Here is a 22,665-nt window from a genome sequence, read left to right on the forward strand (position 1 = left end):
GGCCCAGGGCTCCGTTCTGAGAATGAACAGGATGGCCCGCTGAGCTCTTGGCCTTCAAGCCCACTCTAGGCTCTTCTCCAGACGGCTGTGGACAGCAGGAGCCTCACACAGCTCTCCTGCAGGTGAGACTCAACAGCCAGCAACACGCTCCAAGTTCCCAGGCAAGCCCTGCAAACTCTCTGAGCTGCACCCATAACTGTAAGGCAGGAAGAACAGTCTGTTTCATGTAGACCTGGGACACAGTGGAGCCAAATACATGCTGACTTTCAGGACCACTGAGCATGGGGTGGAGGTGGGGTCAAGAGCCAGGAGGATGTCTGACGAACACTCCAGATCAGAACCTATATCCACTTGCCAGCTTTGTGAGCCACTGTGTCCTGGGCAGACTGAGGACGTGAGGATGCCCGCACCCCTTCTCCACAAAGCAGAGCCTGGGAGAGGGCTCCACAGAGCCTCCCTGGGGGCTGGGCGCACACCTGCTTCTCTCAGCTTGCACTTGAAGCCTCCTGAGATGACACCAGCCAGGGGCAGGCATCAGACCGTGCTGATATGGGGTGGGGATCACGGTGGTGTTCAGTAGGGGTCAAGGTAGCACAGCTCACGTGGGAGTCCCCTCCGCCCCGCGTGGGGGGCCCGGTGGCACAGCCGGGAGCAGCCAGGAAGCTGCCGCATTCCAGACAAACCTTCTGTGATGAGTTCAACTGTGTTCCCCCAAAAAGTATATGTCAAATTCACCTCCAGTATCCGTGACCCTGATTGTATGTGGAGATGGGGGTCTTCCTAGAAGTGATCAAACTAAGATGAGGCCATTAGGGTAGCCCGGATCTGATGGGACAGGTGTCCTTATGAGCGGGAAAGGGGGACAGAAAGGCAGACAGGCATAGACAGAAGATGGCCCGAGGATCCTGGGAGAAGCCCGCTGTCTATGAGCCAAGGATCCTTCCCTCACAGCCTTGAGAGAACCACCCGGTCCACACCTTGACCTTGGGCGTCCAGCCTCCAGGGCTGTGTGCCTCCCTGAGATCCTCCGACCCCCATACCTGTCTGACCATAGAGAGATGGGCCAGGAGCAGTCCTGTGGGCCAGGCGGTGGGTCTCGGAACCTGAGTTGGTGGCATCGTAAGGATGAGAAAGGAGACAAGGGAGATGCTTCCTGCTGGAGTCAGGACTGCATCAAAGCCTGGGAGCCTCCAAGGGTGACCCTTGGGTGATGCTATGGTCCCAGAGCTCTCGCCAGCTCCCCCACCCTTGAGGTCATCTGCTGCCCAGCCCTCCGCTCCTCACAGCCAGGCTCTCCCAACCTTCCTCCTTTGCATCCCACCTTCACATACTCGCAAAGTCTCTGCTCCTGGTTGGCCCTGTGCCCCCCGCAATGGGCCACCTCCCCAGGAGCCTCGGTGTCCTCCTCAGTAAGGCAGAGGACCCCTCCTGCTTCAAGGCCTCAGGCCCCAGCCCCACTCCAGACCGCCTGGGGGACAGCAGGGGCACCTGCCCCTGCACCATCCAGGTGGACGAGGCCAGCATGCCTCAAGCCCTGAGCCTCACACCACGGCCGACAGTGAATAAAGTGACTTTAATAAAACAGAAACAGCTTTACAGAGTGTCTTTGGAAGACAAAGTCAAGAGCCTGGAGCCCCTGGGCCGGGGTTGGGGGGTAGCTAGTACTTGAGAAGCCAGCGAGGCTTGTGTTCGCTCAGGGACGTGAAATAAGACCACCACCACGGCTTGCTCCCGCCCACAGAGGGCTGCCTCCGCCCCCCGAGGGGCTCCTGGCCAGGCTCCTTGGGCTCCCCATACCGGCTGGCACCTCCTGGCGGGTCTCGGAGCCCAGACCCACTTCTCCGTGGCCCGAGGAGGAGCTGCTTGGGTCCAGAGCCCAGAGGCTGGAGAATGAAGTCCACGCGGCCGGCCCTCTTCATCCGGGCAGGGATGGTGACCTTCTTGATGACCTTGGAGTAGCCAGGGGCCTGAGCTATGACGATGTGGGACCCAGGAGGCAGCAGTCTCCAGTAGTCACCATCTGGGGCTGCGAACACACAGAACAGAAGCAATTCTCAGACTGAGGTTCCCATTCAGGCTTGGGGTGCCGAGATGTGGGCGTCCAAGGGGCTTCAGCCTGGAGGGCAAGTGGACCCCAGATTTTGCACCTGCCTCTGTCCTGGCCTGGAGCACCCTTTCCACCTGCTTCCTCAGCCAAACTCCTATTCATCCCTCAAAGCCCATGGAGGCAGAGTGGAGCAGCCTCTTGGGGCACCAGGCCGAGGGACAGCTTGCGGGAGCCAGCCACCACAACTCAGGCCCCAGGAAAGGGACTCACCTGTGGTGATATCATGGCGGATGCCCTTGACCACAATCCGGGCGTTTTTGACCGGCTTGCCGAATTTGTCCATCACCACGCCTTTGATGCCGCGGTGCACCTGAAAAGGAGGAGAGGGAGGGCGTGGGTATGGTGTGTGCTCTCCAGAGGACCGGGCAGCCCAGCCCAGCCAGCTTCTGTGCGTCTGCTCTCAGAGCCCCGCTCTGGGCTCACGCCTGACCCTGCAGTTCTGCTCGAGGGTCCACTGACCACCTCTCCTGGGTCAAGGGTGCTGAGCAGAAAAACCTGGAGCTCATCTCAGCTCCTCTTTCATATGCAGAGCAGGTCGGTGCGGCCACTCCTTCCTGAGTGTGGGCACCACGAGGACACGGGCCCTCATGTTGGTCCCAGCTGAGGCACCAACCACTCTTTGGTCTTGGACAAGCTACCCTGCATCTCAGCACTGTCTCCCATCTGTAAAATGAGCCTCTGGTGTTGCTGGGGAACGGGCATCAATACCCATGAAGGCCCGAGGCAGAGCCGGGATGCAGAACCTGCCCACCATCCGTATGGACCGGTCCCCACGCTGCACGCTTGAGCGGATGCCTTCTGGTGAGGAAGCTGCACCCCATGCAGGTCCCCCTCAGAGCCGCCTGGGCCTGTTCACACTCCTCCTAAAAATGTCGACAATAAACAAGCCAACCCGCCCTTGCTCTATGGGACTGCAAACAACTTGGGGCCCACAGGTCATGTCAAATGAGGCCAAGGGGACTGGGTAGGAGGGCAGAGAGACCCTTCCCTTCTCTCCCAGGAGGCTGCCCCCCGCACCTGCAGGGCCACTCCAGGCCTCTGACCCCCACCCCCGTCCTGTCCCTCCTTTGTTTGGAACCAGCCATTTCCTCTCCCCCACTTTCCTCTTCCTCCAGGAAGCCCTCCTTGACGACCGGTCACATCAGGGCCCTCCTCCGTGGTCCCCAGTGCTGGGCTTCCACACTCCCAGCCCTCATCTCACCATAATGTTATGATCTGTTTCCTTTCCCCCAGCCTAGGCCACAGACCAGACACATAGTAGGGTGTCAGTTCATGTCAGCTTGAGCGGGCTAAGCGAGTCACCTTTGGGCTGAGGAGTCACCTTCCAGCCAACCCAGGCATGAGGAGCTCTCCAGCAGGGACAGAGACGTGGTACGCACGCCCCTCCCCTCTCCTCCCGCCCCGGGGAGACGCAGACACCCATTTGAGGCCTGGTCAGCATCACTGTGAGGAAGGCCTCCATGGGCCATGACAGCCTCGATCCTTATCAGAAGCCCCAGCGCAGTCTTCCTGGGGCGTCGTCCTCAGGGGCTGGCCACGCCCGGCTGCACGACAGGCCTGCCACCCTTCCGAGCTCGCTATTAAATCTTCATACCCTAAGACCTCACATACAATATCCACAGAGCAATCCCAGTCCCATTTAAGGCTCCTTAAAACTAATTTCCATCAGACAGCCGTAAAATGAAATGAGCGAGGGGTCTGGCCCAGACCCATTACTGAAGGGTGACCTGCCCCATGCCAAGAGAGGTCTCGGGCTCAGCCATAAAATAGAAGCTCGAACAACACTAAAAACGTCCAGCTCTTATCTGGGCTTTGCTTTCTGCTCTATGGTGGCAACCGCGGATCCGGAAGGCTCTGCTTGTTTCTTGCCTAGAGGAAGGTTCCTGATCTTTCTAGAAAGGATTCATTGACATGACTGAGGTTCGGGGCAGGCAGATTGGAGTACAAGCTCTGGACAGTTTCTGGGCAACCCTGGGCAGGCCCTGTCGCTGTCTGACCCTCTGTCTCCTCCTCTGGTTTTCTTGTGGCCACTGAGAGCCAGGCTGGGGAGTCCATGTGTGACCGAGGAGCCCCAGGCCAGCGCCATCCTTCCCAGGCACCTGTCCCTCACCTCACAAAATGGAGCAGCCCCTTCAAACACCCAGGACTGGTGTCAGGACTGAATGCCATAGGTACAAGAGCCAAGTGTCCCATGCTATGCATGTATATCCCCTCACTGTCCCCTTCGGCAACCCTGTGTCTCCCTCGGGACCTGCTTCTCCTAGGGACATGGTGCCAACGTGTGAGTCACCTGAGTCTTGAGAGTGCTCAGGAGAAAAGTCACCGAGGCATCTGCAAAACTACAGTGGGTTCTGTACCCCCCACCCCGACCCTGCCTTGTGCCTGACCCATGGGGTTACCGCCCTCTGACCCCCACCACGTCCCTCAGCTGTGAGCCAGGCCAGCAGGCAGGACTGGGAAAGCACAGGACACGGTCGCCCAGCTGCTGGGGGACCACCCCCAGGATCCACTGATGATTGTTCTGGACACATTCCCCGTGGCTTCTGCTCAGCACCACCACCTACCCGTGGCTTCTGCTCAGCACCACCACCTACTTCTGGATGAACGTGGCCCTCCAGGAGAGCAGTTAGCCCTCCCTCCCCCCTCCACCAGCAGCCGGTGCCTCTGAGCCCGAGGGGCAGACATGCTCCAGGCCCTGCCGCCCAGAGCAGCACCTGAGGCCTCCCCGTCACCCAATGCGCAGTCCACTCCCATGTCCACGCTTCTCGCTGTGGCCTGGGGACCCTCCCATGCCGTCCCCCTGCCTGAACTCTCCCACCGCCTTGTTCCCCTACTTCTTCACGATGCAGCCCGGGTGTCACCTCCTCCAGGAAGCACCTATGATCTCCGAAACCAGGTCAGGTGCCATCCCTGTGCCACCTTGGTCCCTGCCTCCCCCCAGTCCAGTGCTACCCCTTTAGTCTGTGAAAGCCTCGCTATCCTGGGGCCCCAATGCATGGCCCTGGAGGTCCCAAGCGCCCCCAGGGCTGGCCAACAGGAGGTGGCCAGTGGACAGCTGGAGGGCTAGCGGATAAACAAGTGAGGGGCAGCTGTGCCCGCAGTCTCGCCCCAGGCCAGACCGCGCTGGCTGGCGGAGCAAAGACGGTGGGGGGTTGGGGATGTTGGCTCACCATCTCCACGAAGTTCAGGAGCGGCTCCTTGTTGTGCTGCCACAGCGTGTAGAGGGCTTCCTCCGGCGGGAACTTGACGCAGCCCAGCTCCACCGTGATCTCGAAGCAGTTGCTGTGCAGGTAGTTGAAGTCGGACATGCCTGCAGTGCAGGGGGCGGCCTGAGCGTGGGCCCATGCTCTTGACACACACTCACCCGCGCTCCACACCCACGAGCCCGCCCTTGACACCCACATGCCCACACTTTCGACACCCACGTGCCTGCGCTCTCGACACCCACACTGGCAGCTCTGAACCAGATCCCACGGGGGAAGGGCGCAGGGTTGGAGTTGCACTTTGAACCCAAAGTACGGTCTGGCACCCAAGTGCTCGGACTTATGAGCACTGTGTGCCCCTTGGTGGGTAAGGAATGAGCCAATTTCCGGTAGAGACACATGTGTCCGTTGCGCCAAGCCCCTGGCCCGCTCCTGGCCTGGACCCCGGTGACAATAGTGTCCATGTGCCTAACCGATCCAAGAACAGCCCGGGGAGGAAGGTCCCCTAGCCCCCACTTCTGGGGAGAGCACAGGCTTCGCAAGGCTGGACAACCAGCCAATCCAGTGGCACAGAGAAGCTCTCCAACACCACCCACTCCTGCCTCCTCTGTCCATCTGTTTTCAGAGTTTCTTGTCCAGTAGACGCTACACCCAGTCTCCAGGGCATGCCCCCTGCACGGACGGGGCAGCCCCATGTTGAGAGCAGAGGGCGCCCCTGCCCTTCAGAAGTCTGCAGCAGCTTCGACCAACTTGACCTTCATCCAGGCTCCAATCATGAGGCCCCCTGTCCTTGGCTGCTGGCCCCCCTTTTTTCCCTGGGTCTGTGTCCAGGAGCCTGGCTGCCTCTCCTAGGCTCAGACCCACTCCGTGGGTCCCTTGCAGACCCTGGACGTGGGGTCATGCTCAAGACTCAGAGTCAGGGACCCAAGCACCTGGGCTCTAGGACGGAGAGAAGGTGCCCTGTGCTCCTGGGAAAGGCCTGCCCGGGGCCATCTCAGGGTGGCAGGGGCAAGGTGGCCAAGCAGGGGTGTGAGCTGGCTTCAGTGCAGGAGCCGAAGGGGCTGTCCTCTCTGCCCACAGCCCCGCCACCTGTGGCATGGACACCGACAGGCCCTTGTCTTGCCCAAGCCGTTTCCTCATCTTCCAAATGTCCCTAATACTGAGTGTCACACCAGGATGGGGGGGAGGGGACGGAGCACAGGAGCACGTGGGCCTGGCCCAGCAGGTGCTCTCAGGGCACACAGGGTCCCAAGCACTCCGCTTTGCTCTGTGTGATGTCCACAGACACCTGCTTAACGTGCAACTTCAGAAAAACAGTGAATAGAGTTTTAGTGCAAGTATATCCCATGCAGTATTTGGGACATACTTAAACAGTACCCAAAATGCTTCATGATTTTTTTGAAATTCAGGTTTCACTAGAGTCCTTCATTCCCTCTGGTACCCCTCCTATACCACCAAGGGGCAGGAAAAATTGGTCACAAGTGGGGTCACGCAAGGTCAGAGCTCATGAAGTCCCTGGCAGAACGGGCATGGGGGCTGGCATAGAGCTCTGCCACACCTGTTACCTAGAACCTCAAGACAGCAGCAGAACTGAAGCCAGACCACGCCCTCACGGAGCTGTGATGCACCTATGCCCCTCCCCCACCTTCCAGAACTCCCAGAATCCAGCTCCCAGAAGGAGCTGTGGAGAGGAGATGCAGGCCTCCCCACTTCGAGCCCCTCCCCAACCTCTATCTCCCTGCCACCCTCCCAAACCTCTCCCCTACCCCATCCCACCTCAGCCTCTCCCAACCTCCCCCTCCCTCCTCACCGCCTCCCTCCCTCCACTCTCTCCTCCCTCATCCTGCCCAGTCCCTCCCCACCCCCACCCCAGCCCAGCCCCCACCCTGTCCGCACCTCCAGTGAAGCTGTACCAGTCCGCCCCGTTGATGATGCTGCCCCTCTTCAGGAAGTTGCCACCACACCTGTTCTCTGACCGGTCCATCATCATGGGGTGCACATCAGCATAGGCCCTGGCCAGCAACTTGAACATCTGGAAGGGAGACCAAGGGACAGGTTTCTCATGAGGCCAAGGCCAGAAGGTGGGGTGCCCTGCAAGACACCCTCGGCACTGGGGCCAATGGGCTGAGGAGGGGTCTGCAGCACAGATAGGAAGGGGGAGTGGTGTCCTCGCAGACGGCACAGCACGTGCAAAGGCCCGGAGGCACAAGAGCCAGAGCTCAGGGCACCTGTGGCGGGAACCTGGCACATTGTGGAGCCCCTGCCCACCTGGCTGGGGAGGGTGGGCTTTCTCCCAGGAAAGGGGTGCACTGAAGGAATGCAGGCAGGGCTCCCCGAGGTCAGCTTTGCAACTTCCCAGGCCCTTCCTGCAGAGGGCAGGCCTTGGGATAGGCAAGAGACTGGGGCAGGCCTCATTTTCACTGATATCACCACTGACTCCTCTATGATAACCATCACCCCATGTTCCCTGGGGCACAACCTGTGCCTGCGGGAGCCCCCACCTATCACCACAAGTATGCAGCGTCCACTGTGGTGGGTGGAGGGACACATCTGAGTGCATCCATGGCCCCTGCCCCCAGCACAGCCCTCCCCCCATGCTGTCCCTACACCAGGCAGGGGCACAGGTCCCCCCATGCCTGTGTCCCAGCGCAGGACACGAGGTCTGCTCAGGGTGGCAGCTCCCAAGCTGGGGTCATGTGGATAACAGGGCCTAGCAGACTATGCCTGCCAGAGCCCCATGGCCCTGGGAGAAGTCTATCCTGGCCGGGGACCCCTCTGCAAAAAGGGGAAGGCTGGGCAGGTGGGGTCAGGCCAGAGCAAGGGTCTCTCCGGTGGGGTCCCAGGGACATATAAGTCACAGACCCCGCTGGGAACAGGCCCGACCCAGGGGGCAGGTGCTGGACAAGGACGCCAGGAGGACAGCTGGCTGTAAATGAGCAAGGGGGCACCAGGGTGGGGGGGCTTCCTCTGCAGGAGCTCAGGCCAGAGGCCACGGGGAGGACTGCCCTGCCCAGCTCTGCTGCCTGGGACACTGCAGATGCTCTCACTCCCTCTAGCTGGCGGTGGGCTGGGCTAGGGAGGGTTTAAGGGAGAAGACAGAGCTTGAACCAAGCTTGGGAGAAAGATTTTGGCAGAAGGGACAGGTATAGGGGTACAGATGGCCTGAATACCACCAAGAGGTGCTGGCTCTCATCCACAGGGCACCAGGAGAGGTTGGGGGACGAGATGTGGGACACCCTGGCCAGCCCCTCCTCCCATGACCCTGCCCCGCAGGCCCCCTCCTGGAACCCTGGTTTCCACAGAGACCACTGCTGGCTGTGAGCCTGAGTGTGATCGATCCGTGATTGATGGCTGGTGGGGAGGACTCTGGGTTTTCTAACTCTGGTGGGACTTGTTGAGGCGAACTTCCCACCCACCCCCACCCCCGGGACATCTTCACGCATCTGCCTCCAGATTCAGACACTGGGCCTGGCACCGAGGGCTCCTGCTGCTGAGGGGACACGGGCCTTGTCCCACTGTCTGCCCTGCTCTCTGACAGCATAGAGGTCAGGGGCAGGCCCACAGGGGACACCACCCAGCCTGGGGCACGTGCTGGGCTCTGAGCATGGACTGTGTTAGCTGCAGGGGCATGTGGTGGGGAGGGAGGGAAGGGATGAAACAGTGCAAGGAGGAAGGGGCACAGGAGCAAGCAGCCTGGGGAACCCAGGAGTTGCCTTCCCCGCTGTCCCGGAGGCAGGGCCCTCTGCCTGCTGTCCCTGTTCCGCCTCCTGGTCCCTGCTGGGTGCCTGTGGGAAATCACCTTCTCCTTCAGGGCAGCCCTCCTGAAGGCCAGGGCTGGGCTGGGGCTTCACCTTGCATGCCCGCGTGCACACACAGACACACACCCACTCCCGTCCCTGGCCTCCTGGCAACCCTCCGTCCCAGTCCAGCCCGCTTCTGGTTCTGCATCTCGACCTGGACAAGGACCCTCTGTGCGAGGGCCAGTCCTGCTTGACGCAGACCAGCAGCACGGGGTGCAGGGAGCAAGGGGAGGCTGAGCTGACCTGCGTGGCTGAGGGAGGGGAATGGGCACTTGTGCCCACAGACCCTGCTCCCCACCCTGCCCTGAAGCAGAGGGCAGGCCTGGCTCCCCATCAGCCCTGGGACACAGGGAGGCCTGCTGGGTGACTGAGCAGAGAGCGAGGACCTTTCCAAGCCAAGATGGAAAGTGATCAACTCCCACCTCCCAGAAGACCAGCGTGCATGAGCTCCAGGATCAGGCCTGGGGAGGAGCCCGGTCAGGGCGGGGTGTGGGGGGAACCGCAGGCAGCCAGTCCCTAAGGGAAAAACAGGGTGGAGAAGGATCTGGCTATGATCACATCCCCTGCCCTCCTGGTCTGACCAGTGAGGGAAACTGAGGCCTGAACAGGGGAAAAGGCCTCTTCAGACCCAAGGGAACTCCAAGGTCAGAATTTCTTCTCGGATCCTGTGGCAGCCGGGTTCCCATGGAGCCGGCCTGGCCCTGGGGACCCTCAGCAAACCTGCAAGGCCCTGGAGAGGCCCAGAGGCGGCCAAGGTCAGACAGGTACCATGCATGCTGCAGCACTGCCCTCTGCCGGCCTCGCCTGGAACCCCACCCTCTCCCTGCGCTGGCAGGGAGGGTACTGGGCTAAGGTTCTCACCCCAGGGGCTCCCAGCTGGGGACACAGATGGAAGGTGGGGCGTGGCCCGAGGAAGGATGAGCTGCTCCCAGATGCCTGGAAGGCTTCCTGGAGGAAGAACCTTTAGAGCTGGGCCTGGAAGGCTCCTACCGCTCCTGTGACTGCGTGGGTCTCACTGAGCTCAGAAAAGGGACAAGGTCAGGCCAGCACCTAGGCCGCCTGGGCCCCACTCCCCCTGGAGCCTCCCCTGCACACACAGCAGGCCCACCCCCTCTCACCTTCTCATCAGGCGTGGGAGAAAACATCTTTTCTTCCTGGGGATGCTTGGAGAAGTCAAAGGGGTAGGACACCACCAGGTCGCCCCCGTGGAGGCTGGCTGAGAGCACAAACGGGGTGGTCCGCATCCACTTCATTATCGCCTTGGTCTCGGGCGCCACCTGCCCAGCACGGGCAAGGCCATGGTCAGGACCAGATACACCCCTGCTGGTTGCCTCCAGCCACCTCTGGGCCCACCCTCCATACCACAAGGCCCTGGTTCGGCCCCCACCCGGCCCTCAAGAATCCCTTCAGATGCCACCAGCCTCTCCCACTGGCCCACACCCCTGCCTGAGACTCACTTCCCCACCACCCCGGGCCATCACTTCCTCCAGGCAGTCAGCCCAGGGAGCTGTCTCTGAGAACCCGCCAGGCCCAGGGTGTTTTCCATATGTCTTCTCTGAACCCCAACAACCCCATGTCCCAGGTAGGAAGCAGACTCGGAGGCTCAGACTCCCCTGCCCTGGGGAGACCGGGCCTGCAGTCCCGGAAAAACCAGAGACCCCTCCAACGCAGGACGGTGCACGGGGGGGCGGGCTCGGGGGCGGGCTCGGGGACGGGCTCAGGGATGGCTCCTACCTTACCCCACCAGTAGTGCTGCGGGATGGGGATGTGGTCACCGCGCACGCTGCGGGACTCAGCCAGGCGATAGTACTCGGACGTCAGGTCAGGGAAGTTGCGGTTCAGATCCAAGTTCTGCGCGTTCTGCCTCCCGCTCGTCCACCCATTGTAGCCGGCTCCCTGGAAGCACAGGCCACCCCCACCTGGGGGTCAGCACAACCCACCCCAACCATTTCTGTAGGGAGGCCACGGGGCCGGGCTGGGTCGGAGTCAAGGGCTGCCTTGTGTCATGAACTTGGGAGTATGTCCAGCCAAGCTGTCCTTTACCTCCTCTACCATCCATCCAGCTCCTCCCATCCAGCCTCCTGACTGAGCCCCCAGCCTCAGGGCCTTGCCCTGGCCGTTCCCCCGGACTGAATCCCCCCAGTAGTTACGTATACTGCTTGCTCCCCACCCCTGCTGGGGCTCTGCTCCAAGTCACATGGGCGAGCTTCCGGGCCTCCAGCTACCGTGAGATCTCCCCTGCCCCGCCTTTCCATCAGATCTCTCTCTAGAGCACATCCTCTCATTCTCACACTTCAGAGTTATGGGTGTCTGCCCCCGATCCCGAGTAGGATTGTGCCGATGCTGATGCCTGCTGAATGCCTGTCACCCAGAAGGGCGGGTGCACACAGACCTCTGATCACTGCTAGTGAAGGAGCAGATGGGAGGGTGTCTAAGGCAGTAGCCCACGGGATCTGGCATAGAGGGCACTCACCTCGGCAGCCGCCACCTCATACCCGTCGGGGTTCATGGAGGGCAGCAGGTGAATACGCGTGGTGTTGAGCAGGCGCTGGATGCGGGCACTGCCCAACAGGTACTCGGTGCACAGGTACTGGGCCAGGTAGATGAGCATCTCCCGCCCCGCCACCTCATTTCCATGGATGTTGCCGATGAGCTTCACCTCGGGCTCCACTTGGGGGAGATATGGGGACCTGAGCGGTCGTCTCAAACCCTAGGGTCCCTGGAGACTTGAGGGCCCATGTGGCAAGGCTGGCTGGATGCTTTGGGACCTAGTCATTCTTGTTTTGACCTCAGCATCTCAGTGACTCATGAGGTCTCATCAAAGTCACGACTTACTAAGCCCATTCCTTAAGTTTAGCCACAATTATTAGCAAAACACATCAAGGGTATTAATAACAATATAGGTTATCATTGCTCGGTGTGAATTTTATTCATGGCCACTTTCTATATTTGTGTAGTAAATTAAGGTGTACAATGGTGCTTAGATGGGAAGACAGGCCTCAAATGGAAGGAAGGAAGGAAGGAAGGAATCTAGGAAGGAAGGAGAGATGGAAGGATGGATTAATAGGTGAAAGGATGGAAGGATGGATAGAGGGTTGGATAGGTGGGTAGGTGGATGAGTGGTTATGTATTTCAATAGAAGAGTGGAAGGATGGATGGATGGATGTTTGGATATTTGAACAGAAGGATGGATGGGTGAGAGATGGAAGGATGGATAGTGGGATAGAAAGATGGGTGGAAGGATGGGTAGAAAGATGGAAGGATGGATGGATGGATAGGTAGATGGATATTTGGGTATTTGGATAGAAGGATGGATGGGTGAAAAAATGGAAAGATGGATGGAAGGATAGAAGGATGAATGAAAGGGTGGATAGAAAAACGAAAGGATGGACGGAGGAATAAAAGGACAGATAGATGGATACGTAGATGGATGTTTGGATATTTGGATAGAAGGATGGACAGAAAGATGGAAGGATGATTGGATGAATGGATATTTAGATATTTGGATAGAAGGATGAATGGAAGAATAGAAAGACGGATGGATGGATGGATGGATGGATGTTTGGATATCTGGATAGAAGGATGGATGGGTGAAAAGTTGGAAGGACGGATGGAGGGATAGAAAGATGGATGGGTGATGTACGGATAGGTAGATGGATGTTTGGTTATCTAGATGGAAGGATGGCTCAATGGATGGATGGGTAAGTGGAATGTGGATAGAAAATAAGAGTGGACTAGTGGTCTGGCAGCCTTACTACTGTGTGACCTCAGGCAAGTCAACTCTCTTCTCTGAGTCTCACATGGCTCATCTGGAAAATGGCATCTCTGTCCCTGGCTGTGCGCAGCCCAAGGACCTATAGCCACGGGGGCAAACATTCGTGTCCTTCCTGCCTTCTGAGGGTACAAATGACCCTGAGGCTTCCCACATGGTCATTTCCTTTGACCTTCTCACAGGGGGCATCCCTCACCACAGTCCAAAGCTGCACACCAGTCTGAGATGGGAGGAATCCTATCTTCATCCCAGAGCATCCCACGAGCTGGAGGGGCAGGAGGCAGAGTGGGACAAGGAGGCTGGGGTGGGGCCAGGTGACCTCTGTCATGGTCTCTGGGCTCATGACATCCATGCTGCCCAGACTACGAGGATGAAAATCAGGCCAAGTGTAGCGAATCCAGCAAAGGTGAGAGAGCCATTTAACCTCAGATGGCATATTTTTTCCAATTAAAAAGCCAAGGGTCGAAAGGGAACTACTTCTGGATTGACCCCTGTGCCTCCTATGGTCATGGGGATAGACCTGCTGAGGACGGGGCCAAGGAAGGGCTCCTGGCAGAGGATAGAACTGGGCCCCTGCGCCCCGATGTCCTCAGTGCCATGGAGGGGTTCACAGTGGTCTTCAGCTCACTACCTGGGACACAGGCCTCCCAGCCAGGGACTGAGACTTTGCTATAATTGCTTGGATTCTCGAGCCAGCCCCCTGAGCCCCAGCCCCTGCTCTGAGATCCAGCTTCCTGGTGAGCTCTGTTCAGCACCCCCAATGGAGGGCAGTGAACGGGGGGGCTGCAGTGGGGTCTGACCTCCTGCTTTGTTGGCACCAAGCGGATAAAATCTAGCATTTTCCACATCGCTCTGCCCCATCTCAAAACAAGACCACTGAGCCTGATGAGTTGAAATGGACTTGGTTTTCGAAAAGGACGACGTGCCTTCAGATCATTCTGGGAGATTACGTTCACCAAGCCGCTCCAAGGAGCCAATGTGGAATGGCCAGGACCAAGCGTGCACATACTTGCCTGGGTCCGAGCGTGCCAAGGAGAGGTTGTGAAAAGGACAGAATGCACAGAGCACAGTTACATTTCCCCAGAGACAGACAAGGGTCCACATGCCCACGGCCACCAGGAACCCCCTCGCTTCTCTTCCCCCGACTTGTGGGGGTGACACTCCCCCGGATGGAGGCCCCCAGCTCCCATCTCCCCGTTGTGGGATGTGGCCATGCGCCCCAGGGCAGCAAGAAGAGCACAGACCCTGCCTGCTCCCTGTCCCCCACCCCTGCCGTGTGCTGGACCTGGGCTTGCGCGCCCCAGAGCCCTTTCTTGGGAGCTGGCCCACATGCAGACGTCTCCCCTGGGCCTCCGCCAGCAGCAGTGGCTTACTCAGCTCATGCTGGCCGGGCCGGGCTGAGAACTCGATGACCAGCAGCTCCTTGCCGTTGAAGCTCCGGCCTATGCTGTAGGTCTTGGCGATGTGGGCGCAGCGGGCTGCCGTCCGCCGCAGCACGCGCACCATCTGTGCGTAGGAGTGGTGTGTGAAGTGGATGAAGGTCGGCGGGAGGCCCGAGGGCAGTGCCTCCTCCATGTCCAGGCCTTCTGGGGAAGAACGGGGGTGTTGGGGGGGAGCCGCCAGCTGCCCTCGGTTTCCCTCACCGCCCAGGCCCCGCCCGGCTCCCCCACAATCCCTGGGACCCTGGCTACCCCCTGCACCCTCATACCCCCTCCCCTGCCACACTCGGAAGCTTGGGGGTCAACCTGTTTCTGTCTTCCGTTAAAATCCCCTTTATGCTGCCTACTATCTACAGCTGTAAGGACATCTGAAGCTGCCACGGTGAGGAGTACAAACAGTGGCTGCGGAAAGCGTATGAAATACGAGTCAGGAGACGATAAAGGCGAAGACACAGCCACAGAAACCACGACCCCTGGGAGACCACGGTCTGGCAGGTGGCCCCCTGACTCCGGAGGCTTTGTTTTCCACAGACACCTAGCTCTAAACCTGGTGCCGGTGGAGGTTCCTAGTTGGCTCTGTCTACGCTGCTTCCTGGTGGAGGCGGCCTCAGTGCCTTGTCAGTCCAGCACCTTCGGCTCAGAAGGGCTCCCTAGAGTCCACCAACCATGACCATGATGACAGCAAGAGTCATCACTGATTACTAACCCGGCAGTGAGGGTGCCGGTGCAGGGCAGGGTGGGGAGGGGAGGGAGGCAGGGAGAGTGGAGGGAGAGGCAGGGCAAGGGAGGGGAGGGAGAGTGGAGGGAGGGGGAGCAGGAGGGAGGGGAGAGAGTGGGAGGTGGGGAAGGAGAGGGGAAGGGGAGGGGAAGGGGAGGGAAAGGAGGGGAGAGTGGAGGGAGGGGAAGGAGGAGGGAGGTGGAGGCACGGACAGAGGGGAGAGAGTGGAAGGTGGGGAAGGAGAAGGGAGATGAGGGAAAGGGAGGGGAGGGGAGAGGAGGGAGGGAAGCTTTACCCTATACTCTAAAAGGTCTCCTTCGGAGGAGCCCTGGTCTTCCCAGCCTGGCCCTATCCCTCTGACTAAGGCCCAGGCGCCCGCCCCTCTCCCCTTCTCTGGACAGAAGATGCAGCTCCTGCAGGCTGGTTAAGGGTTAATCCTTTGCCCCAAGCCTCTCACTAGCCCTGTGGTTTTCCTTCTGCTCAAAAGAGTTTCGAGGGAGGAAGAAAGCAGACAGAACCAGCAATTTGGTGGCAGAATTGCCCAAAATAATCTCTCTCAGGCCACCTCCATGGGCTTTCCCAGGGCAGTCAGGCTCTGGCCCCGTGGGGATGTCTGGTTCCCTTCCTCTGCACCCTTGCCCTCTCCCAGTGCAACCAAGCCAAGTCTCAGCCTCTGCGCATGCACACAGCTCCTATCAGCCAACGGTAGAGCACGGCCCATGGCCCCTGCACCCCCACCCCCCCCTGCACCTGCACACACGACTGTGGGCAGCGGAGTTCGTCGGCCCAGAGCACGCTCTGGGGTCATCCCTGTGCCCCCACACAGCCAGTGAACCGGGGATCCAGCGCAGATGGGTCCCAGACGTACATCCCCACATCCCCGTCCTCCCCCGTCCTCCCCTGCCATCGTCAGTGTCCCAGCACCCAGCATGGAGCCATGCACACAGCAGGTGCTCAATGAATGCACAGACCGACCAGCGGTCTGACTCCACCAGGTGGACGCTGATGCCCCTGCTGCCATGTGCATTCCCAGGGACTCCACTTTGTCCTCTGTGAAGTTGGGGTAAGAACCCACATTCGGAGGTGGCACCCAGCGCCAGAGCTCGTGAAGCCGACCATTAGCGTGGTGACGTGAGGGCGGGCCATGCCGGGGACCATGAAGTCCTGCCCTGTCCAGGGCAGCCCACACCAGCCACGCCTGACCCCTTCCACTCCAGCTTCCATTCTTTCAAGTCAAATAAAACCAAAAGTGAGATCCTGGGCAGCCCGGGACCCATTCCAAGCACCCAGCAGCCACAAGTGACTGGTGGCTGCTGGCTGGGATGGCTCAGGAGCGGGAAAGTTCTCAGAGCCAGGCCTGCTCGGGAATGCGCTGTGTCCCCTGAGGGCTGGCGCTCAGGACACCTGTCCTTCCCACCTGCCCTGGAATGCCCTGCCCCCAGAACGTCCTTGCATGCCTGCTGAGATGAGTGGCTCACCACTGCCCAGGGCTGCCCATTCCCCCTCCTGAGACACCCAAGCCCGGCTCTCAGGGCCTCTCCCACAGCCTCCTTGAGCCCACTCTGTGGAGGCCGGCTCCCTGCCAGGACCTTTTGTGCCACCTCTCTGGCCGGCCACAGGCAATCCTGGCAGGCCTCCTGGGGGAAGCACCCTCCCCCCGACCTTGGGGGCCCACGTACCTCGCAGCTTCTCCAGGGGGTCGTAGCAGCCCTCCTCCACGCTTGCAAAGTAGCGGCCACAGTCCAGGAAGTAGGGCCAGGCCATGTCGATGGCGTCGAAGGCAGGCTGGCAGGCCTCCCGCAGCCCCTCACACACGTGCCGGCAGGGCCTGCGCACCCGGCCACCCTCGCAGCGGGGGGCCAGCACAGCACAGCCCAGCAGCCGCAGGTCCGGGTTGCACTGGCCCTCTAGGAGGTGGTGCAGGACACTCAGCAGGATGTACTCGGAGCTGGCCTCCACCGCCTCCCGGGACCGGTGCTCCAGCAGCGTGGGGAAGGCCGTCTGGTTGTAGGCAACGTCGCTGCAGGTCCTGAGCGGCATGTCCATGCACGTGGCTGGGGGCAGTGAGGTCATCGCGTCACTCCCTGCCTCCAGGACCCACACGGGCATCCGTCAGGCACGGGCATCGAGAGCCCGCCCTGCCCCAGCAGAGTCCCATGGGGCTGGAGCCCACAGGGACAGGGCTACCCCCAGGGCTCCTGGGGAGGAAGCCACAGCCCGCGGGGGACCCAACAAGGCTCCTGAGATGAAGCAGGCTCCTCTGCTGCCTGGTGGGTGAGCAGGGGCCGGCTGCTCTAGGTCTCAGCAGCCACAGCTGCAAGATGGGTACGGGAAAGCCAGCCTCGCTGTCGCCGCATTAGGGACGTGGAAGAAGCCAGCAGACTCTCGGTTGGGCAGAAACAGGTGCAGACCCTCCCAAACTCACAGCCCTGAGGCAAACCAGTCCCCAAAGGTGCAGCCGGCTTGGACTGCCGAGGAGTCGTTAGCTGGGCTCAGGGTGTTGAGAACAGGGCTGGTTCACAGGATGCCCACGGCTCAGCCCGGCCTGATCCAGCTCTGCATCTCACAGGTGGGTGTCTGGGGTATGGGGACTTCACTGCCCCGGGCATTTTCAGCTGTGATTGTAACTCCTCTCTCTCCAACCCCGTGTGGCTGGGGGCGCTTGCCAGCCCCACTGGCCTGCCCAGCACGGAGCTGAGGGCACAGTCATCCCCGCGCTGCCCCTTCCCGTGCCCTCAGGGGCACCTCCCACACGTGGCAGCTCATGGCACATGTGACAAGATGTTGCCACTTCTCAAAGTTTAAAGGGATGGGGTGATTTCTCTGCTCAAAACATTTTATATGTGTCATTGACTTTTGCATTGAGAGAATATTCCCTGCCTTTCAAAGAAGTCTGGTCCCTCCACTTAGAACCCACCGGATGCCCAAATCTGGCAGGAGGGGACTTGAGGAGATGCATCTGCTTCTGAGCTGGTCAGAACTGTCAGAGCCCACCTGATCTTCAAGCCCACCCACTGAGGTCAGCTTTCCCTTCCTTCTGTTACAGAGCAGAGGGCCAGGGGCCAGAGAGGGAAAGGGGCTTGCCTGGCAGGGGCCCGCACAGACCCAAGACCCAGGGAGCTCCCAGGAAAAAGAGCGGACATGCCATGAACCTACGGACACATCATGCCCCAACCAGCCACGGGGCGAGGGGAGCAGAGAAGCTTGGAAGGAACATTTCTGGGGGAGTCGGGGGCAAAGCCAGGGTGGGAAGCCCAGGCTGCAGAAAGAGAGGTTCCCTCCTCTTTTGTCTCCCTTCCAGCTGATTAAGAAGGGGTTTGGATTTGAGTACTGGGCCTTGTTACTAATCAGCCCCTTGGAACCTGGGGGTTCGGGTCTCTCAAGGGCTTAACAGTGTGGAGGGGCTGCCAAAGCAAACGAGAGAGAAGTCTGTGCATCGTACCACTGTCTGCAGCCCATGGCCCGTGACAGTCACCTGGGAAGAGAAAGGACAGGGCGGTTAGGGGCGCGGACCCCGCCATCCCGTCATCGCGAGAATGCACACTACCCTGGGCGGGTCCCTGGCAGGACTGCACTCCAACCCTCCGGGTTTGATGGAGCCCTGCTCCCCGCTCTGCAGGTGGGGAGCCTGGCTCCCGGGAGGTGCGGTGACTTGCCTAAGGAAAGACACCCAGAGCGCGATGTGGGTGGCACCCCCCTGGCCGTGTTTGTCAATCACCGTGGTGTAAACACCCCCGTGGGGGCCCTTCCAAGCTTCTAGCAGTTGAACAACTAGTGCTGGCAAAATTTCGAATATTTAACCAGCCTTTCCTGGAGCCCGTACCACACCTGGCTCTACCCCCACCAGTAACTCTGACCCCATGTTATTAAAAACCCCCCAAGAGTCGATGGACGCCAGCTCCCCACCCCCTTCCAGAACACTCTGCAAGAGTTGTGTTCCACGGTCTCCTGAACTGGGGAGAGGAGGACCAGCACGGACAGTGCTCCTTGCAACCATGGGCTCCCACGGCCCACCTCGAGGCCCACGCAGGTGGGCCCAACAGTGAGAATGATAGGAAGGCAAGTAACACCAGGCTGACTCCGCGCCACCCGCCGGGTGCCCTCTTAGAAGGTTTGGAGGGCTCTCGGAGCTCCATGAGTGGGGAGCAGATCAGGACGGATGGAAATCAGCATGAGAGAGCCTCAGCCTGGCAGGAGTCCGGGGAGGACAGGGCAGGCTGAATGGCAGAAGGAGTGGGAAACAAGGGGATTGGGGTGCAGGGGGGAACCCAGAAGAAGGCTGAAACAGAGGGAAAAGCCTGTGTTCTAATCCTGTCCCCTCACACAAAACCCAGCCCTGATCCGTGAGTCTGGGAAGGGTGGGAGCCCCGTCTGGCAACGCGCCATGAAATCTGGGTGCTGCGAGAACTTTCCTGAGAGGACAAACGTGAGCCCCGGAGTGGAAGCAGCCGGAGGGTGTGCTCAGGTCCTGTGGGCCCAGCCAGGCAGCTTCCCCCCGAAGGACCCTCTGCACACGGTGTGCCCTCCACAGACGAGGCAACCACAGCCCCTGATCCTGCAGCAGACCGGCTCCCAGCGTCCTCCTGGGATGGGGACAAGGCACCCCCCCACCTCCTGGATTCCACTCTCCAAACTGGCAACTGAGAGAGATCTAGGCAATCGCTTGGCTGGGTGCTGAGGCTCATTGGGACCGGCCTGCTGCCCGGGGACCTGCTCTGCCTCCCCGTCTGAACAACACGGCGAGGGCCTCTGTTTCCTTGTTGCATGCGGGCTTTACTCTATGCACGTGGGAACAACATGAAGGTCCTACCAGACGACCTACGGTCAGTGCCCAGCACAGCTCCATTACTGTTACTGTTTTCTAACACCCCTGAGACCATAAGCCAGGGGTTCCAGGCTGTCCTATGTAGCTAAAAGCAATAGGCAAGAGGGTAATTATCCTAAAATAATTTTCCTGAATAATTTTCCTAAGTTTTGCAGACTCTAATGCCAACAGAGGGCTGTTGTGTGCCCACCCATGCCCACCTTGGACCCCTGGTGATGCATGTTGGGATAAGCCCAGCGGCAGAGGGCGAACTCAAGGGACCCCAAGCAGCAAAAGCCACCTGCTCCCCTAAGCGTGCAAGGGAGGGCGTTCCTGGGCATGCTGCCCGACACTCCGAAGTCTCTATGGTCTAATGTGTTCACTAACCCATGCCCATCATCCTCTGCAGCATGGGAAGGGTGTCAGGCTGAACCAATACTTGAGGGGAAAAAGGGAATCCCAGGAAACCAACCCAGGACCCTGCTTGGAACAGCGTGCTCGTCTCTGTAGCTAAAGGCACCGAGTTAATGAGAGGACAATGGGTCAAAGCATCATATCCATGCAGGGTCCTGTGCACAGGTGTCTGTGTCTGATGCTGACTGCTCAACCCCAGGGATAGATGTCGAGACTCAGAGGGTCTGCTCTGGAGCCCTAAACCTCCCAGACAGACAGCTGGCCTGGGGAACTCCAGCTCCTCTGCCCATGCCTGCATACGTGTGGCCGGAGTGTAACAGAGCCCCCAAGCTGGTAGACAGACAGTGACCATCCCATACCACTAGAGGCTGGCAACCTGAAATCAGGGGCTGGCCGGCTGGGCCCTTCCATGCGATCTGAAGGAGGGTCCTACCTGCCTCTCCCAGCCTCTGGGACCCCGACAACCCTGGGCTTGTGGCTGCACGCCCATCATCACGTGTCCTTCCTGGTGGGTCTGCGTCCCAATCTGTTCCTCTCCTAGGGACACCCGTCATGGGATTTAAGGCCCACTCTGAGCTGGTATTGACATCCTCGTGCTCCTACTTTACCTGCAAAGCCCCACTTCCCAGTAAAGTCACAGCCACAGGTATGAGGACTCCATCATCTCTTGGTAAGGGGACACAATTCCACCCCGACAAGAAACCAGCACCAGTGCACGCGCCTTTGGGGAGGCCAGGGCTGGGGTGGGGTCAACGGGGGCATTGCTGCTATGGCCATAGGGGGCCGCGTGCTTCACTGAGCACTCCCGGCCGCCAGTCCCTGCCAACACCTGCTGGATGGATGATGTCCTCACCAAACATCAGACTTAGTACTAAAAAAACAACATAAAATATCTCATTCATAGTTTTTATATGGCCCCCAGGCGAGTGGGCACCGAAACAAGATACTGGCTTACATAAAATTGGTCATTCAGATGAATATCCCCTGTGCTTCATTCACTCTGCAGTGTGACCACTGGAAAATGTAAAAGTACCACAGGGCTGGCATCCTTGGGTTTAGAGGCTTAAAGGCTTAAAGGCTGGGGCTCCTTGATAGCCCGCGCACGCCCGTTCCACCAGGTGACCACAAGGTGTCAGCATGTCTTCAACGAGGGGCCCAGCTGTCCTGGGCTGGCCGGCTTCCTCCCACCTTCCCTCTTCAGCCCAGGTTAGGTTGTTGGTCCCTGGCCAAGGGGACCAACATCTCTCCTAACAGATGAGAAAACTGAATGAGGCCAGAGAGTGTGGCCCATCTGTGCAAGGCTACATAGCAGAGCCTTCTCTACTCTCTACATAGCAGAGAAGAGAGCCCAGGATTTGAACCCAGACCCGCCTGGGCCCTTGGAGCATGAACCTTGCCTCGGCCCACAGGCTCGAGGTGGAGGCCTCAAATCCGGCAAGGGACGTGGGTGGAGGGGAGGGTCCAGGCTTGCCCTGAGGCTCTAGGACAGGTACAAAAGGGACAGGGACAGAGGTCTCAGACAGAGCAGCCTGGACACCAACTGTCCAGTCCCCACCCGTGCCAGCCTACCGTCTGAAAAAGCCATTCGGCTTCTGTGGACCGCACGTGGTCCTCTGTCCGGAGAGAAGACCGGACTGGAGCAAGGATTTCTCCTGGAAACAGTCCCCAGTGCCACCTCAGGGCCTCAGCCCGAGCTCCCCCCACCCTTGCCTCAAGGTGAGGAAGGAGTGGTCTGTGCCAGCCTCCAGGAGAGAGGGCTGCCTTTCTCCCTCGGAAAAGGACAGGTTGGGGGGATTTCCTGGAGGAGGGGACCATGGTCCCTGAAAAGCCTGATTCTAGACATTTCCTGTAGGGGAAGGTCCATCCATGACCCAGTGAGAGTTCAGTCCACATCCCGCCTGTGCACCTGTGCACACGTGGGCACATACGTATGCACACGCACACACACATGCACACACACGCACATGCACACATTCTGCCTGGGCCTTTCTGCAGCAATAGGGAGGAGGCAAGAGGTGAGGGCAAGGGCTGGAGGGGGTGGTGGTGAAAACCCAGACGCAGAGGGAAGAAAAAGGAAAGACTGGCATCAGTGCATTTGAGAGGGGCATTTTCTCCTGGCTCATGCACTTGGCTGTGCCACCATCTTCTCGGGTATCCCCAAACCCTGACCTTTGAGAGATGTCCAGACCCCTGTGCCCAAAGGGACCCCCACCTCCAGGGACAGAGATGTCTGCTGCTGATAAGGACCCCGAGCACAAGGGACTAGATGCACCAACAACTCTGAACACGAGGGGAAACTGAAGTCTGCTCCAGGAGGGGCCAGAGCCCAGGACGCCAGGTCCCCTGCCTCCACCCCACACTCTCAGGTGAGATCACACAGACAGGCACACCCCCTAGCCCTTTCCCAG

General features: G+C 59.7%; 1 protein-coding gene across 1 annotated transcript; it reads right to left on the reverse strand.

Annotated features, from left to right (window-relative positions):
* Positions 1 to 1,553: 1,553 nt before the first annotated feature.
* On the reverse strand, positions 1,554 to 17,087 carry CPZ (carboxypeptidase Z). The gene is made up of 9 exons (XM_080830909.1): positions 16,719 to 17,087; positions 14,256 to 14,468; positions 11,584 to 11,780; positions 10,845 to 11,006; positions 10,229 to 10,387; positions 7,207 to 7,342; positions 5,278 to 5,417; positions 2,318 to 2,417; positions 1,554 to 2,026 (listed from the first exon to the last, which is right to left on the reverse strand). The coding sequence occupies exons 1-9, from the start codon at positions 17,083 to 17,085 to the stop codon at positions 1,659 to 1,661; spliced, it is 1,842 nt and encodes a 613-aa protein (XP_080687035.1). The 5' UTR covers positions 17,086 to 17,087; the 3' UTR covers positions 1,554 to 1,658.
* Between the last annotated feature and the right edge of the window lie 5,578 nt (positions 17,088 to 22,665).

The sequence above is a fragment of the Martes martes genome (assembly GCF_963455335.1).
Source record: "Martes martes genome assembly, chromosome: 2".
NCBI lineage: Eukaryota > Metazoa > Chordata > Mammalia > Carnivora > Mustelidae > Martes > Martes martes.

Bases quoted from the DNA above. Each gene is read 5' to 3' on its own strand.
- CPZ (XM_080830909.1), bottom strand. From the start codon at position 17,085: ATGGACATGCCGCTCAGGACCTGCAGCGACGTTGCCTACAACCAGACG. The intron at 10,388-10,844 runs GTAGGAGCCATC...CGTGCTGGGCAG, and splicing joins AGCACTACTGGTGGGGTAAG to GTGGCGCCCGAGACCAAGGC. The intron at 2,418-5,277 runs GTGAGCCAACAT...CCTCCTTTTCAG, and splicing joins TCCTGAACTTCGTGGAGATG to GTGCACCGCGGCATCAAAGG.